The sequence below is a fragment of the Apus apus genome, chromosome 19 (assembly GCF_020740795.1).
Source record: "Apus apus isolate bApuApu2 chromosome 19, bApuApu2.pri.cur, whole genome shotgun sequence".
Classification (NCBI taxonomy): Eukaryota; Metazoa; Chordata; class Aves; order Apodiformes; family Apodidae; genus Apus; species Apus apus.
In genome coordinates, this window is record NC_067300.1 from 11,827,939 (window position 1) to 11,844,627 (window position 16,689).

The 16,689-nt window shown below is 38.3% G+C and overlaps 1 protein-coding gene across 10 annotated transcripts in view; it reads left to right on the forward strand.

Annotated features, from left to right (window-relative positions):
* Positions 1-16,132, forward strand: part of RALGPS1 (Ral GEF with PH domain and SH3 binding motif 1) — an 84,058-nt gene extending 67,926 nt beyond the window's left edge. For 5 of the 10 annotated variants that reach the window (XM_051636645.1, XM_051636646.1, XM_051636644.1 and 2 more), the window contains 9 exons: positions 2,037-2,163; positions 3,037-3,188; positions 4,418-4,469; positions 4,759-4,839; positions 5,261-5,366; positions 6,203-6,295; positions 6,472-6,577; positions 7,668-7,759; positions 8,524-11,572. In XM_051636645.1, the coding sequence (XP_051492605.1) occupies positions 2,037-2,163; positions 3,037-3,188; positions 4,418-4,469; positions 4,759-4,839; positions 5,261-5,366; positions 6,203-6,295; positions 6,472-6,577; positions 7,668-7,759; positions 8,524-8,553 (839 nt within the window). In that variant the 3' untranslated portion in view covers positions 8,554-11,572. Of the gene's footprint in view, positions 1-2,036; positions 2,164-3,036; positions 3,189-4,417; positions 4,470-4,758; positions 5,367-5,557; positions 6,296-6,471; positions 6,578-7,667; positions 7,760-8,523; positions 11,914-12,102; positions 12,587-13,410; positions 13,554-15,371 lie in introns of those variants that run through there. The other 5 variants (XR_007891290.1, XM_051636647.1, XM_051636648.1 and 2 more) reach the window with 5 other exon arrangements.
* The last annotated feature ends 557 nt before the right edge of the window (positions 16,133-16,689 follow it).

Sequence of the window (16,689 nt, forward strand, 5' to 3'; positions counted from 1 at the left end):
CTCTTACATATTAAAAAAAAATTAACAGTTACTTTGACATACAGTATAGTGTCTGTGAAAAAGGTATGTGTGTGTGTCTGCATCGTACTAGTACTCATTTAGGGCTGTGCCTTGAGATTACTACTCTTTTACAAGCTGCAGTTTCAACAGTTTGTTAAATGTAATGCTTCAGTAGTTCTCAGTGAACTATAATGTCATCCACTTAATGTGAATCAGGATTTAGAACGGGCACCAGAGAGAAAGAGCTGAATGACACAACAGGAAGCAAGGGAAAACTGAACCAATCTTGCAGCCAAATTAAGGGACAAGTCGTGACTTAAAGCATCGCAAGATGTGATGGTAACATCAGATCACATTAACACAGAAGTTTATGCTGACTTTCAGACTAAACTTGCTGATACATGAGAATTTCCAGGAAATTCTGCCACAGTCTTCATACTGGGTCTCAGTTCCAGTATATCTTAAAACTTCTTAGCAGGTAGTAAACACATCAATAATCTTAAGTATCTTACTGTTCACAAGTTGAAAAATAGTTAATGGAAAGGTACTACAAACAAGGCATGTAGAGAGAACTCCTTTTTGTGAACCTAGTTCATCAGAAGGGCTGGAGGTTTTCAAATAAAAGAACTGTAATAATTTCTGAAACTTCTAAATGTATTTGGTTTGTCTCTGTGTAAATGTTAAGAATTTGTAATGAAAACTCATGGCAAAAGACTAGTAAAATACCTGTACTTACTAGTAACACTATAGGCAAGATGTTCAGACCTAACGGTGAAATACTAATACTATCCAAAGCTAAATCACATACCTAAGAGCATTGTCCAGATGCTTATTGGCATTCTGACACCCTGGTGCCATGACCACTTCTCTGGGGAGCCTGTTCCAGTGACTAACCATCCTCTCAGAACTGTGTGTTACAAGTACACCTTCACATGCTGTTGTCAGACTGTCCTTGGAATGTTGGAATATCAGGGGTTTGTGTTTGGTTGTGGTTTTTTTCCTTTTTATCACTAATTTGAGGTCAGACACTTTTGTTAGGATTCTGATGGTAGTTGAATGAGGCTTTTCACATAACAAAGGTTCTGTCTCTGTCGACCTCTTAACAGGTGGTTTTAAGTTAGAGGCCGTAAGCTGACTAAGCTAGGCTTGCTGGAGCCTCCAAGAAGTGGTTTGAGTAATGTAGGGGGAAGTTTGTTTCACAGCTACCTGAGCTGTACCAAGTCTAGAGATAAATATGGGGCAGATGACCACTTTCATGACCACTGTTCCCAGTTCTGTCACAGGCACCAATGTCACAACTAAATGTTTTAATAGTGAAATATCAACTGTTTATTGTGAAGCCAAGACTTCACTGAGACTAGCCTTGCATTCACTGAGGATGATGATAGACCATGATGTTCTCCACTGTATTGCAGAGTTCACTGCCAGCCTTTTGCAAACAGGATCAAGGAACTGAAACAAGAACAGCTTGTCCATGTTTTCCATGAGACCTCATAAAATTTCTAAGAGGAGGAATAATTGCAGTGAGACATCTCTAGAGCTCATAGATGATTAAGTAGAGTATCTGTCTGGCCATTAGATACATGAAAAGCCCCTGCTTTGTCTTACATGTTCAGGCTGTGAGTCAGTATGAGCAGATTGTTTACAGTTTATTCACAACATGAAGTTGTGAACAAAATTCAAAACACGTGTGAGCATTCCTGCTCACACACGAAGTACAAACTGACTTTATGGCTCTGCATATTACACTTTGGCGCATCCAGCTGTTGTAAGGGTGCCAAGACTTTTTGTAGGAGTTCATTGTTAAAAGTATGTGCAAAGCTGTTTTAAAAATGACTTCTCCACAGTTCAAGAATATAGATATGAATTCATCAAAGAAATGGATGGTGTAACCATAATCCATAATATGCAGTTCTTCAGAAGTGGTTCCTTTCAGTTATCAGGAACAATTAATTTTAAACAGTGGCAAAACACAGCAGCCCATGACATTTCTGAGTTTTGCATCAGTTCAGTGTTAAATTATCTTTGTCTTTTAGGTCCCTCTGACATGTCAGCAATTATGAAATTCAGCAGGAGACCCACGTGTCCTGATGCTTCAGTAGCAGCAAGTCTACCTACACCTCCTGTACCACGGCACAGGAAGAGTCACAGCCTGGGAAACAAGTGGGTACTCCATGCTGTCTTGCACTCGGGCAATGTAATGCATTACAAAGGTTTAAGATAGCAGCAGAACACTCTGATATTTGTCTCTTCCATTTCTTGTATTGCAAAAGCACTTCAGGCTTTACTGTGTATTCCCTGGGTTTTCTATTGACAGTTATTTTTGCTGACTATTCTCTGCTAGTGCCAGACATTGGCAGTACTTGAAAGCTGTGTATCCACGTTGGTCTGTGGATTTCTGGTGTGCATGACTTGATTATTTTTTTCTTTGATTTTTTTAAAGCATCTTGCTAATGGTTCTACAGAAACTTGCTGGCTGCTTGGTGCATCTTATAATTCAGAAAAGTTATGATCTTTTGCACTGCTTTACCTGGGTAGTATAGATTAGCAGCATTTTTCTCTATAATTTACCCAGTGAAGTGAGAACACCTGCTCCCCAGTTATGGTTTCAATAGCTACCAGATTTCATAGTTAACAAGTTAGGGAAAGAGAAATTCATGTGACTTGGACAAGGTCATGACGTTGTTGATGTGTTAGTTCAGCTTAATAAGGGCTACTAAGCAATGGCTTAGCTGCTTTTTCTGGTTTTCTGCCTTTGCCTCCCTCCAGGGTTTTAAGGTTTTGTACAGAGCAGCTAAAAAACAAAACTTCCCATCTGCAGAAATGTAACATTTGTTACCTACAAAGACCACTAAAATCTGAAACTTGTTTTGGTAGGCAAGCTGTACATGTACAGCCAAGGGAAAGTGTGAGGAGTGCCTTTTAGTTGCGTGCTCCTTGATAACCTATCAGGAAGGCATGAGTGGAAATATCAGGAGCCAAGAGTTTGCTATTAGATGATGATAAGAGGGCTTTTGCGTTTTTCCAATTTTCCAGCATGATGTGTCAGTTCAGTGTGGTGGAGAGCAAAAGTGCCACCTTCCCGACGGAGAAGCCGCGCCACCTCCTGGATGACAGTGTCCTGGAGTCGCACAGCCCGGCCCGCGGCCACCCCCTGGACACGCTCCTCACCAACGGCCTGTCCATAGGTAGAGTCTGTGTGGGGAACTGCCGTTCCTGCTTTTCTGTCCCTGTGCTCTGGAAACTCACAGACACACCCCAAAATAGGGAACTGGGAAGGTCATCAGCTCCCGTGCAGGAACTGGTCCCTTTCACCAGAATTGCTGCTCAGCCACCTGGTCAGCTTCATCTCTGCTTTCCTCAATTACCTGCTGATGGTTTTGGTAAAAGTGACATGAGGATTGTCTTGCTATGTGCTCTGTATGACACAGAGCACTTGTCAGCTTTCACCAGGGAAAAAAAAAGTGCTACTGAAAAGTGGATATATATTCACAAAGAAAACTTTAGCAATATATTGTAGAAGACAAGAGAATATTTTAGCTGTGATCTATGTGACTTCAAAAGAAACAGAAAAGGAACTTGTGAAAGAGGATTATGGCAATTGAATCATGGTATTATAGTTAATAATTATTATAATAAAACCAAAGTTATTAAGAATCTGTGTTCTAAGCAAGAGAAAGCTACTTTTTAAGTGACTCAGGCTATTTCTAGAGTAGAAAATAGACTGTGAGGGATAGCAGGTTACTTTACCAAGAAGAGTTTGACACTTTGATCTTTGAACTTCAGAAAACAAATGCACAGATCACTGAGTTAGTATACTGAGTATTAGAAGATCAGAAAGATTTACCTGGGCAAGACTTACCTATGAGCTGAACAGTGGTGCCAGGGAAGGAAGGACAAATCAGGCCTGGCCTCGGAGGAGAAATAGAGACTGTCATTGTGAATTACGAGTAGCATCGTACTGATTTGTTGTGGCTCCTAGTGGCAGCATACAGCTGGCATATCCTCTGTTACACGTATGCTTGTTGGAAACAAAATGATATCATGTCTAATACCACAACATCTGTAAGTTGATTAGAAGTATTGTCTTACAAAGTAACTGGATTTTGCATTCCTGAAGTGCTCAGCTTTTGAAGGAAAAGCAGCTTAATGAAAATTAAAGTAGCATGGAGACATCTGGTATTTAAACACAGCAGTAATGATGGCTTAATTAATCAGTGAGATATTGTAAATGGGAAGGCTCATGTGAGCCTTTTAGATTTCACCGTGAACTCTAAAGACTTCAACTTTGAAACATGATTTGAGTAAGCAATTTCATTGTACTATATAAAAATAATTCTGGTGATCCACATACATTGGCTTTGTGTTTTCCCTTGGGTGGTTTTCTTACTCCTTCTCTGTACTACTCTTTTTCTAGATAGCAGTGAAAGCTCAGAATTTAGTGAGGAGCTGCCATCAGGGCTTGAAAGGTGAGTTAGTCTTCATGTACACTCACTGAGCACTCTTCAGACTTAGCTAAGAAATTCATGAATGATTCCTAACATAGGTAAGCCTTAAAGCAATAGTTATTTTTATCAAATTACTGATTAGTTAGGGAAAAATTACATACTATTTGAAATAAAGCACTGTAAAGTTACTGTGTTTTTCTTTCCCATGGACCTGAAAAGATTGGGAACCATCTCTGTCATGTTTACCAAACCCTAACTGTTGAGTCTCAGACTAGAATTTCCCTCATCAGATATTTGCATTCACAAACAGGGGTCGTTTATATGCCACGCTGGGGCCTAACTGGAGGGCACCGATCCGGAATTCTCCTCGGAGTCGAAGCTGTGTCTACAGGTACAGTTCAGGGTCCACCTTGCTCTGTGTATGGTGCTAAACTGTCCTTTGGGTCTCTATGCTCTCCTAGCGTAATGTATTTTGTGCCCAAAATTATCCTTGTATGACCTCCTGCTTGTAAAAATTCCTATTAATGCTAAAGCAGAAGCTTTCAGAAGAGATTCAGAGAAGTTATTGATTTAACTCATTGTATCTGGCTTCCATATTGCAGAAGACTGTTGTTTACTTTGGGCTGTATGATATCACAGAAGCAGGTTTGTCACAAAGGCTATCTTCGCCTTCTGTCACAACTAATGATGTTACATACATACAATATATGTAATGCAATGCACAAAAATTATATTTAGAGCTAAATTATATTGCTTGCTTCTTGTCCTTACTTGTCTGCGCAAATACATACGGCAAATTTTTTTATCTCCAGCCCAACAGGGGCCTGCAGCTGCACAGTAGGTAGTTCCACAGGAGATGTTACCATGGAAGGGCCATTAAGAAGAAAAACATTGCTCAAAGAAGGCAAGAAACCTACTGTAAGTGATTCTAATTCATCCCATGATTCTAATTCAGTAGTGGCTGTTCTAATATCCAGGATTAGATTGAACCTGCACCTTGATGCTGCACAAAACAATGTTCCTTGTTGCTATCAGTAAAATAATTTTATTTTCAAAGTTTAACTGGGTTATAACAAGATTATAACCTTTGTATGTCATTTGATCTACAGCTTCTCCCTGCATTTGCAAATCGTGTCTCTAGATTGTGACAGCAGAGCAAGAGTAAAGCCACTCTGTAAATCATCATGTGTTTCTGTGTGGGCAGACGTTTAGTATCATAGTGAAATGGGAAGTCTGCAGGGCACCTGCCCATAGCAACAAGGTCATGGTAATTCATACTTAACATAAATTCACAGTTTTCATGTGGTTCTGGTCCTACATATTGGGTGTTTTGGGGTTTTTTTTCTGTAGAGTTCATGGTTACTTTTTATGTGCTGCCCTACTGTCCAGCTCTGAAAGATTTGAAGAGATGTCATCTCACTAAATTTTGTTAATCAAATGCAGAGTCTAACATCTCTCCAGTAGAAGGCAGCAAGCTATTTTGCTGTGAACCATTCCATCCAGATATTTTTATGAGATACCCAAGTAAGATGGATTGTATTCACAGCCAGCCATGGAAATTTAGGGTACCTGGGCTGATTTACACCAGGAGACACTCTTTACCTAATTCTCCATTCCTTACTTCTAAAATTAACTTCTCCATTCCTTGCTTCTAAAATTAACTTCAGTAGCACTTGGACTTGCTTGTGAACAGATTTTTTTAAATGTCAGAGATATGCAGAGTTTTTCCTAATTTTTATTCCTGTCTGATACAGCTCTCTTCATGGACTAGATACTGGGTTATGCTTTCAGGGTCAACTCTTCTGTACTTTGGAGCAAAATCTTTAAGAGGCACTGAAAGAAAACATGTAAGCTTTATTTAAATTTGTTCTAAAAACAAAAATTGTGTACTCATAAGCAGATCTGGAAGGGTTTGAAGTGTACTTGCTGTTTCAGGTTAAGCCATACATCTGCACAACTTTTATAATCAAAAGTTAATCCTTAGTACAGTCTCATCTGTATCTGACTTGTCTTTCTTTTCCAGTATAAATCTACCCCTGGTAAAAAAGTCTCCATTGTGGGCTGGATGGTGGCACTGCCTGACGACCCTGAGCATCCTGATATTTTCCAGCTAAATAACCCTGACAAAGGTAAATGTTGCAGGATGGACATTGTCTGCATTGTATTTTTGTGACAGGAAGTAGATTAGTCTCTCTTAATGAGTTTGTAGATTACAGAACTTACCGTGGCACTCATTCAAAAGACTGAAAATGGAGATTTTCACTACTGAATTTTCAAAGGAGGATACAAGTGAAACTTAATATGTTTCTACGATATACTGTGATGCTTCTGTGGTGCCTGCAGAGGTGTTGCTGTATCTTGACAATTACTGCAAGTTCTGCAGAAATTGCCCAAGTGATACGAGATGGCTGCATGTCCATGTGTCTGCATACCCTAATCTCCCAAGTTTATGAACAGCTTTCTTAGAACTGGTCAATATAAAATCTTAACTTACACTGATGCCGATTAAAATATTACGAAAATTCTTCAAACATCAAACTCTTAAAAAAATTATTAGTTACTTTTTAATAACTTACTTTAAAGTGCCATGACTCTTCTGCCTAAAATTTCAAAATATTAGAAAGCTCCGGGAGGTGTTTGCACTTTGAGTGGTTACATAAATATTTTGAAGGTTTCCTTTGCTTTTCACATTTTCAACTTTGGTGCTGGACATGGATTTGCATCTACTGTGTGAAGTGCATTCCTTGGGCATTTAGTTAAAATGCACAAAGTACTTGACTGCAGGAAACAATTTACAGAATAACAAGGTATAGAGGAAATTCACAATAGGACTGAAGAAAAGTAAGTTCACAAGTGTCAAAAACATTCATAAGAAGTTTAGCGGTAACCACAACAGTCTTAATAAGAAGAAAGCCAGGAGTAAATTAGATGTGACCTAAGTGGTCTTTCCTGTAGCTGTATTTTGGCCTCTCTGTTCTTACACTCCTCCTAGCCTTGCAGACCACATGTGTTCCTATATTCCCTTCACCCAAAGTTTGCTGGGTAACATGCTTCACGTGGTGTCTATTGTATGAGCAAGCATCCTGTTTGAGCATTGGAGGTGCAAATTCATTTGTGAGTTTGCTTCAGGACTTGGGCTTCTGCCACAGAAAATAGAATCCCTGGAAAATACATGTCTGTCTGCAAATTTGGAGTCTTTGATTTTTCTTATTTTTGTAGGCAATGTTTACAAGTTCCAGACTGGTTCAAGGTTTCATGCAATATTATGGCATAAGCATTTGGATGATGCATGCAAAAGCAACAAGCCTCAGGTAAGGTTGTGAGACTTATTTCTACCCACTTTATAATATTTTCTAGAAAATCTTTACCAGAAAATGTACCTCTTTTCAGTCTATGTGTGCACACACATTCCTTTGGGGATAGATGTAACTCCTCCTTGCCTACATTGATCCGAATTTTCCATAGGAGGAATAAAAACTATTTAAAAATACAGAATTCCCATCAAATCAGGATTTGTGCAGGTTTAAATAGAGGTTTGCTTACTTTAACAGCATGTAACGTCTACACTGACTCTTCAAGTGAGGTAGCCCCATCTCTACTTTAGAAAGTCTTTCTCATGGACAAAGAAAGCAAATGTGGTAGCATTTTACTCCAGTGCCCGAGTCTGTAAGTGTCATTGGAGAGACAATTCTGTAAAACACTGTTTGTCCTTTATATAGTGGTCTCCTTCTTTTAAGGAAAATGTTTATTCTCGAAAGGATCTCCAAAGGTTATATTAATAGGATGCTGATACACATAGGACCTAAAACAGGATGTAGCTTGAGAATCTTCTTTACACACACACATCCTCCCCCATGTGTACTGATGACTTCATAGAATACTTTGGCTGGATTCAGTTCATGAATAGAAAAATAATTTGAGTTTTTATCTTTCCTCTCAGTTGTGGGGTTAGCCCTGTTTTGGGCCTGTTTGGGACTGATTACCTTTTTCACATTAGCCCACTATTTTGTAACCTTGCAGTTTCCCAACAGGCATAGGAGCATTATACTGCTGAATAATTTACATTCTCTTCCAGGTACCTGCTAATCTGATGTCATTCGAATGATGTGCTCTCCTACCTGGTGCAAATTGAAGTGCCAAACTGAAGAAACAGGCTGTTGTTCTCTAAGGAGGAAAAGGAGAATGGTTTTCCTGACATGAGCCAGCCACAAATACTTCAGCACTTTCCTATGTAACTTGAAAGTGACTCTGACACAGCTTTTAAAACCAGAAAGAGAATGTTGTCCTTAGGACCAGATATAGCCTCATGCACTGAGTGAAAGCAGACAAATTAGATGGACAGAAGATTAATCCCAACTTCTGCAGGATTCTAGAGCCCTCAATTTTGTGGCCATGAACTGATGTTTGACCACAAACTGAACATATCTTCTGCCTATTCTTTTTAAAACGGTTCTTTTTATTGTTGAGCTGCTTTGTGTGACTGAAGAATATTTGGCCCATGTTGGGTTTCAGTTCTTCCTTATGCACAGAATGATTGACAGTGTTAACTTGTTGCAAAGTGTCAATTAGAATAGAAAATTGTGAAAAAACATTTTTATAATCTAAGTGCACTGAGTTGTTTGGCAATGTGGCTGCCTCAGATTTTGCATCAAATCTCTGGACAATTCTGCTGTTCACATTTGAGCTATTTGGGAAAAAATGTATTTTGGCACAGGACAGTTGGTCCTGTTTATTTTTTATTAATCTTAGTCAGGAATGCCCTAACAATGGATTTAAAGTTGTTTAAATTTATGTCATGCTAAAGGTCATCTTTAATTCTCTCACTAGTGGCATAGTTGCTTACAGATTTGTTTTTTAATTCAGTCTGAATGTTGTTCATCTTAAATCCCTTGGTACAGGGAAGCAGGTAATTGGGTGTTACGTACCATATGTCCCTGGCTTCTCAGAATGGTTCCATATCCTTGTTTCTGTTTGTCTTTCTAAAGTTGACTCAGCTCTAGTCAGTTCCAGTACATGATGCACCTTTCTGACATATAGGACTGGCACATGGTAATGCTGTTAGGAAATTGTGATGGCAATGAAAGCTAGGCAAGACTGACATTGGAGCAAATACAAAGGAAAAAAAATAGCTTTTTCCTCTGAAAGAGCTGCCTCTACATCCATAGTTGTATCCCTGCTCTACCCTTGTAGCACTCCTGTGGAGTTTTTTTTTGAGTTCCCGTGCTAAGTTAAGTAATTAATTTTGTGTTTTAAACTCTTTTGCCATAAGGCATCAGTATTCAGACTCCATGAATCACTGGGAAGCCTCTTCTGAGTTTCCTAAGGTTGCATAGAGGAGACATTTGCAAACCAAAGTCAAGCTTACAACCCGTGGCAAAAGTAGAAGTCAGTTTAACTGAACAGTGCCACCTACATTAGAAGAAGCTCTCTGGCATTAGGAGCATTTATTCTGTGGACCTGTATGATTTTCTAAATTTTTATTTTGAAACTTTTATAACAATAACAACAACAAAACCAAACCTGTATTGTTAAACATAGGTCAGTTTTGTGTTCTTTTAAGTGTTCATGAGAATGAAGGCTGATACACACCAGCTTTTTGAGAAAACTGGTTCCTGACAAAAACTGCGTTTAAATCCTGGTACATGGGAAAATATAAAGTTGACAAAGTTTATTTGATAGCTCAGGAGTTGTGTGAAAAGAGTGGTAGTACAAAATATATTTATAACACTTTTTTCATGCGTTAAGACAACTTTGAACTAGGAAAATCATCAGTATCTGTGCAGGCCAAGCATCCAATGCCTTTAGAGACAGTGTAGAGGCTTTTGAACATGGTAAAATGCTGTCAGGAGTAAATTACTTCAGACTGTTAGAATATGATATAATCTGAACTATTCTGCACCTCTGGCCTTTTGTGATTAGTTATCAAAAAATAGGTTTACTCATGTAAAGACAACAGAGCATATTGGAGAAGTTACAAAAGATCCATTTTCACTTGCTTGTAAAACGGATTCCCAACTAGAAAGGAAGCATCTTTGCCATAAACCATGATGTGCCCCAAAACAACGTGGCTTGAATGAAAGGCAATAATTCAAAACGATTCTTACACCCAGTTATTTGTCACTGGCAGAAGATGAATGCCTGGAGAAATTAAAAACTTCAATCCTACTTAGTTCTCAAACTCAAATCCTACTCAAAGCCTTGGAATTTGGAAATATGTCAAAAGTAACTTAAATTCCCTCACACTACTATAATTTGAATGTTAAAAGCATTATATAGAAGAAAGAAGGAACACAGCAAATAGTAGTTTTACACAGTAGTCCAGTAAAGATCTTTCAATAGGGCACAGTTGTGAAATTGCTGCACAACACAAAAAAGTTCAGAATGATGGCAGTGTAAGAATACTATAAAATTGTCTTAAACTATTTTTATATTAGTTTTTAAATATTACAGTTTATAGCTGCTAATTTGAGTTTTTATGCTGTCATTTGGTACCATTTGCTATTATCTGGTACTTTTAATGTGGATTGAAAGCTGCTATTGAAATACAAAATACTGCTTATCAGTACTGATTAATACAGCATTTTCACAAAAAATTACAAGTTATCATCCAACAAAGAGAGTAACTGCAATAGTTGTGTGAAAATAAACATTATATAAAAATTACTCTTTTCAGAATTGTGAAGATATAAAAACTATGTAGGCAATATTATTAATTTATTAATGTGAAATTTTGATGCATTCAGTGCCAAAATACATGTTTCTCCAAATAGCACTAAAATGAGGCAAAAAAAGTAGTTTTAAAATTACCACTTATTTGTCACATTGTAATGTAAACCAGTTTCAACATTTTGGTTTATTTTGTGTGAAAATTGTTGCACTATTTTTGGCTGTATTTTCCAGCAGTCCGCTGCATGCCATTTGTGTAAAGATTCTTTCTGTAATTCTTGTGAGCTGTCTCACCCATAATAACCTTGGTGTTGGAATCTAGGTTTTTGGCGAAGTATTTTGTTACCTCAGTCTTGTATCAAGTTGCTGTATTTTTCAGTTTGTTATATTGATAATGATTGTTTGACTAATTAAATACTTTAATGTAAAAAAAAAAAAAAGTTTGCTTATTTCAGCAACAAATGCGTTTGTTTGTTAAGTTTAAAAATGTGCAGAGTATGCCTGTGGTTAACAATAAGATATTCTGACGTAGAATAGTAGAGGTATAGAAGGAATGTTTTAGCTCAAAGGCAGCAAGTATGCTTTATTTGTGAATGAACAGACTTCATAGTGCATAGTGTGTAGCCATTTAATAGTATAAATACCACAGAACCCAAATTTCTAACAAAATTGAAAAACCCTCCATTTGCTGTTCTTTCAGGTTGGAAGTCCCAAGAAGTAGAGATGAATCTATCCTGTTTTTTTTCTTAAGAAAACGTATTTTACCACTGCAAAATTGTATGTTCACTTGGATACCAAGGTAAATTTCTTAGTACTTACCATTAAACTTCACTTACACGCTTGGATTCTCACCTCCACACACTGAAGTCAACAAGAAAAAATACTTCATCCACTAATAAAATTATCTGCCCTGAATTACAGTGTCAGTGTAGACATGTGCAATAAGATCTTCTAGTATTAATATCTGAATTTTCCTTTATTTTTGCAGTGTTGAAATGAAGTTTCAATGAGAACCTTGAAACACAGAGCAGAGCTGACAGGGATAGCCTAGCAATTGAATGTTCAGTAGAACTTTCTCTTGGAAGAGATCATCGTGGAAATGTTGACCAGTGTCCATCTTCTTTGATAACTTCTCTTCTTATTTGTATCATTTTTCTCTTGATCCCCATGTGTAAGAAATTGAGAAAGGAAGACAAGAGACTGGCATGAATAAATCAAGACCTGCTGCTCTAACTACAAGGCAAGAAGGAACCGCATGGTGGAAGCAGGGACAGGTGTGCTGGGAAGAGTACAGGGACACAGCCAGTTGTGTTGGGATGGGATCTGGAAGGACAAGGCATTGCTGCAGCTGATACAGCAAGGGATGTAAAGAATAGTAAGAAGGGCTTCTTCAAGTACATCAGCCAGAAAAGGGAAAGTGTACCCCCCGATGAACACAACTGGCAAATTGGTGACAACAGATGAAGAGAAAGGTGAGGTACTCAACAGATTCTTTGTTTCAGTCTTTACTGGCAACCTCTCTTCCCACTCCTCTTGAGTGGATGGACTTCAAGGCAGGGACTAGGGGAGCACAGTCCCTCTCACAGCAAGAGAAGATCAGGTTTGAGGCTCTGGGGAGACCTCACTGCAGCCCTTCAGTCCCTAAAAGGGGCCTATAAGAAGGGTGGAGACAGACTTTTTAATAGGGCCTTCAGTGAGAGGACAAGGGGTAATGGTTTCAAACTAAAAGAGGGCGGATTTAGACTAGGCAGAAGGAAGATGTTTTTTATGCTCTGAGCAACCTGATCTGGTTGAAGATGTCCCTGCTGACTGCAGGGGGGTTAGAGGAGATGGCCTTTAAATGTTCCTTCCAACCCAAAGCATTCCATGATTTCCGTTCAAGGTAAATAAGCTTTGTACTGCCAAAGAAGGTGCCTTAATTTCTGCAGAAACCTAATTTCATGAGCAGTTGCCTGAGAAATTAAATGTTAACTGATGTGAAGGTGGGAGCAAATCAAGCTCATATAAAATGGTTGCTTTTATACTTAAGAAACCAAGCACATTTCCCTTTCCTGAAATCAGCTTCGTTTCCTGTTAACCCCCAGAAATAAGAAGAGTGGGTTTTATTACTTTGTAGTCTTAGAAATCACTTTATTTATATATACAGTTTTCCTCCAGGGTCATGTCCAGTGTTTCATTTTAAATATTTTATAAAGGAAGCATTAATCAGTGTCACTTACATCTACCAAATGGTTCTTTTCACTGATGCTGTCAGTTGAAATGGGAAAATGGATTGTAATTCCTCTCTTCCCCATAGGCAACAAGACAGAAAATAAAGGGAGCACATTAGGAAGGAAAAGCAGCAATCACTATGTTCCACATTGCCATTATTATAGTTATAGAGGCAAATTGAAGAGGAGAAAGACGACTACTTTCTGCATTGCAGTATTTCACTATAAGGTAATGTGCTTTTGTTGCAATACCTAAAGATTAGAACTGAAGAGCTCATTAAATGCTCATTTTGTCCAAACTTCCTTGTTTTGTAATGTGGGGGAGAAAAAAAAAAAAAATTCCTTAAAGTTTTTTCTAGTTCAGATGTCTGGCTGTGATGTGTGTGTAAGTGATGGCACCGGTAAATTGCACAATTTTTTTTTCTTCTGAGAACAGTAATGGTTGTTGTGGTATTCCGGTAGCTGTGATGAATTACTATGAACATTTGTTTATCAAATTCTGAAAATATACCAGACCTTTCCTTAGGGGGAGTGTAAAGAATGTGAGTTGTGAGCGCCAGTCAGATAAGCATATTAGGAAGGATGAGAACACCCATTTTGCGTCAACTGAAACACAGTTGTGCATAAGAAAGAGCAGATAGTAATGAATTGGAGGAAGTATCCTTTGTATTTCTGGACTTTGTCTGTAGCCATGCTCTTACTGCCAAAAAATCAGTTTTTCAGCTTCGAGGAAGAGTAGATTGTGTTCCAAGTGATTATTTGCTTCAGATGGTCCATGCTTTGGGTTTGTAAGCACAATGTAACTGAATGTAAAAAAAAACCCAACAAGCAAAGTCAGAAAAAAACATATATTTGTTCTATTGTATGTATAGAGAAAGGTCTGTCCAATTCTGCCAAATTAAAAAGTAAACAACCAGATAGAGAAATTATTTTACATGTGATTTGTTAATTGATACCACTATCTTAACAAAATTAGAAATGCAGTTTTTTAACATGTAAGAACACCATAGAACCCTGGAAACACTGAGAGTTAGTTGTAGCAAAATGGTTACCATTTCTTGTAATAATACAGAGCTACTGATGTGAACCTGTTTGACACAAACATGGTGCCTTGTCTCTTAGAGCGTAATGTCACACACTTTCATGGGGCAAGGAGACAAAAACAATGGAATGCAAGGGAAGCTGGTGCAGAAGTGAGTAGACGAAGATTAAAAAAACACCAAAACCTACGCTCCCTTTTAGATTACATTATGTTCACTGCTTTCAAGTACAACTTACTTGGAAGTCAAACTAGTCCTGTCTGCATTGTTTAGTAGTGCAATTGTTTTAATTCTTTCAACAATTGGGAGAGAGGGAAGGAATAGTTTTTATTTAAAAGAGGGTATGTTTCTAACTGCTGAGGATGCTTATCTTCAGATCCTGAGGGTAAGTGCAGGTGGCAGAGTGAAAGCATACTTTAGCACAGCTACTGAGTTATGAAAGTTTAGTCAGTCATTAAAAAGACCATTTTTTGGGTTGCTGTGTGAAGCTGAGCACCTTATGTTGTACGTGAGACTTAATGTAGTATATTGTTTTGCATATATTTGTTTTCTACATAAGCATCACATGTATTGAATCCCATCCACAACCAGAGAGAGGTTCCTATGTCCTAGAGCAACACAAACAAAGATGTTTGCATTATAATTCAGATTTATAATGAATTGTTAAAGAACTGATGTGAAACAACAAAAGACAGTAAGATAACAGTCAATTAAATTCTACTTTCAGTAATTAAGTTTCTGGAGCAGTCTCCAGCTAGAAGAGCATAGTGGTTACCTTTAGTGGTTACAAAGTAGGTTGAGTAGATTCATACAGTTGTTCTGAATTTCTGTCCAAGAACAATGCAGTTTTCTTCCCCAAAGATGAGGAGCACAAGCTTGCTAGCTGTAATAAAAGCCCTACAAGGAGCAGAGAGACTGTTCTCAACATAATCTGACCTGAGGCTGTCCTTGGCACTGCTCTTGTCTTCATACCTAGCCTCATTCTATGTTTGTGTCATCTCTTACAGGCATGCTCCATCTCCAGAAGTGCAAAAGACTCTCTAATGAGATAATTACATTCAATTGGCAGTAAAATAAAAACGTCAATAGGAAATGTAGCAATTCCCAGGCAGTCGATGTGCTGATTAACCATTAGGGGAAGCATCTGTGGAGTTCATGTGGCTATCCGGTTCCTTTGACATCAAGCTGCCTCTTGTCTTGCTGCCCTCTTTGAGCTCTGAGGAGGCAAAGAAAGGGGGGAATGATTTAATGTCAGAGATACCAACTTCTGCACCGACCCCTGACTCATGGCTACTGTGTGGCAGGAGCACATTTGTTTCAGTCTGATGTTTCACTCTGGAGAGATCACAACATAACACACTGCCACATCATAAAGGTAGGAAACAAAAAAAGGATTAATGGAGTGTGTGTGTGACCCGGAGTGAGCTCAGAAAATGGCTGGTTAGGCCAAGGCTGTCAGTTATTAAGATCACTCTACAAAACTGGGATCATCCTAATGGAGATTGAAACCAGTCTGCTGATATCTTGCAGTTCCCCCTGCTGTGTAAGCTTGCTGAGCTTGTGTCTCAGAGGTGAATTGTTTTAGGACAGATACACCTGCACTGTAACCCCTTAGCTCTATGATATACCGGCAGTCTAGATGAAGGTGTTTTCTAATTGATTGGGGTGTTTTTCTAATTCTTCTGTCTCTGAAATGTTGATTCAGTACTTAGCGGAAACTGGATTTGGGCTTGCATGAATTTTGTGTTATTAAATGCTTGTGATTTTATTTACGTGTCTCAAGATTTATTCGATTTTTGCTGTTGCTTAGATTTCTGAGGGTAGAACTTTATTGTTTTCCTTTTTCCTGAATTTTTGTTTTCTTATAGAGCTGGAGGTCAGAAAATAATTTCCTTTTCTCTGTTTATATTCCTTACTATTCAATGAGTGTTATGCTGCATAGATTGAGCTTTATTATTGGACGAGGATTTTTTACTCAAAATTCCGGTGCAAAAGAATGGCATAGTGGTAGCACAGTCCTTACTAAGTCTTGGGAACCTGTCAGGTTTTCAGCTGGTGATTACTACATGTGGAACCAGAACAGAAATCCTGTTCTGGTTCTTACAAAAAATCAAAACTGTTTCCCAAGTTCTGTACCCATTGTTAGAATGTGGACAATAACAGTGTCTGGATGAAAAGCAAGCTTGGTGTTGTCTGATAGCCCATCTTAATTAATGACTGGGCTGAGCTGCCCCTAAAAAAGCAGCAAGAAATCCTGTACCTTACGTTAGGCACTATTCAAACTGCAAGATAATTCTCTCTTGTCGTGTAATCTACTGCCCAACT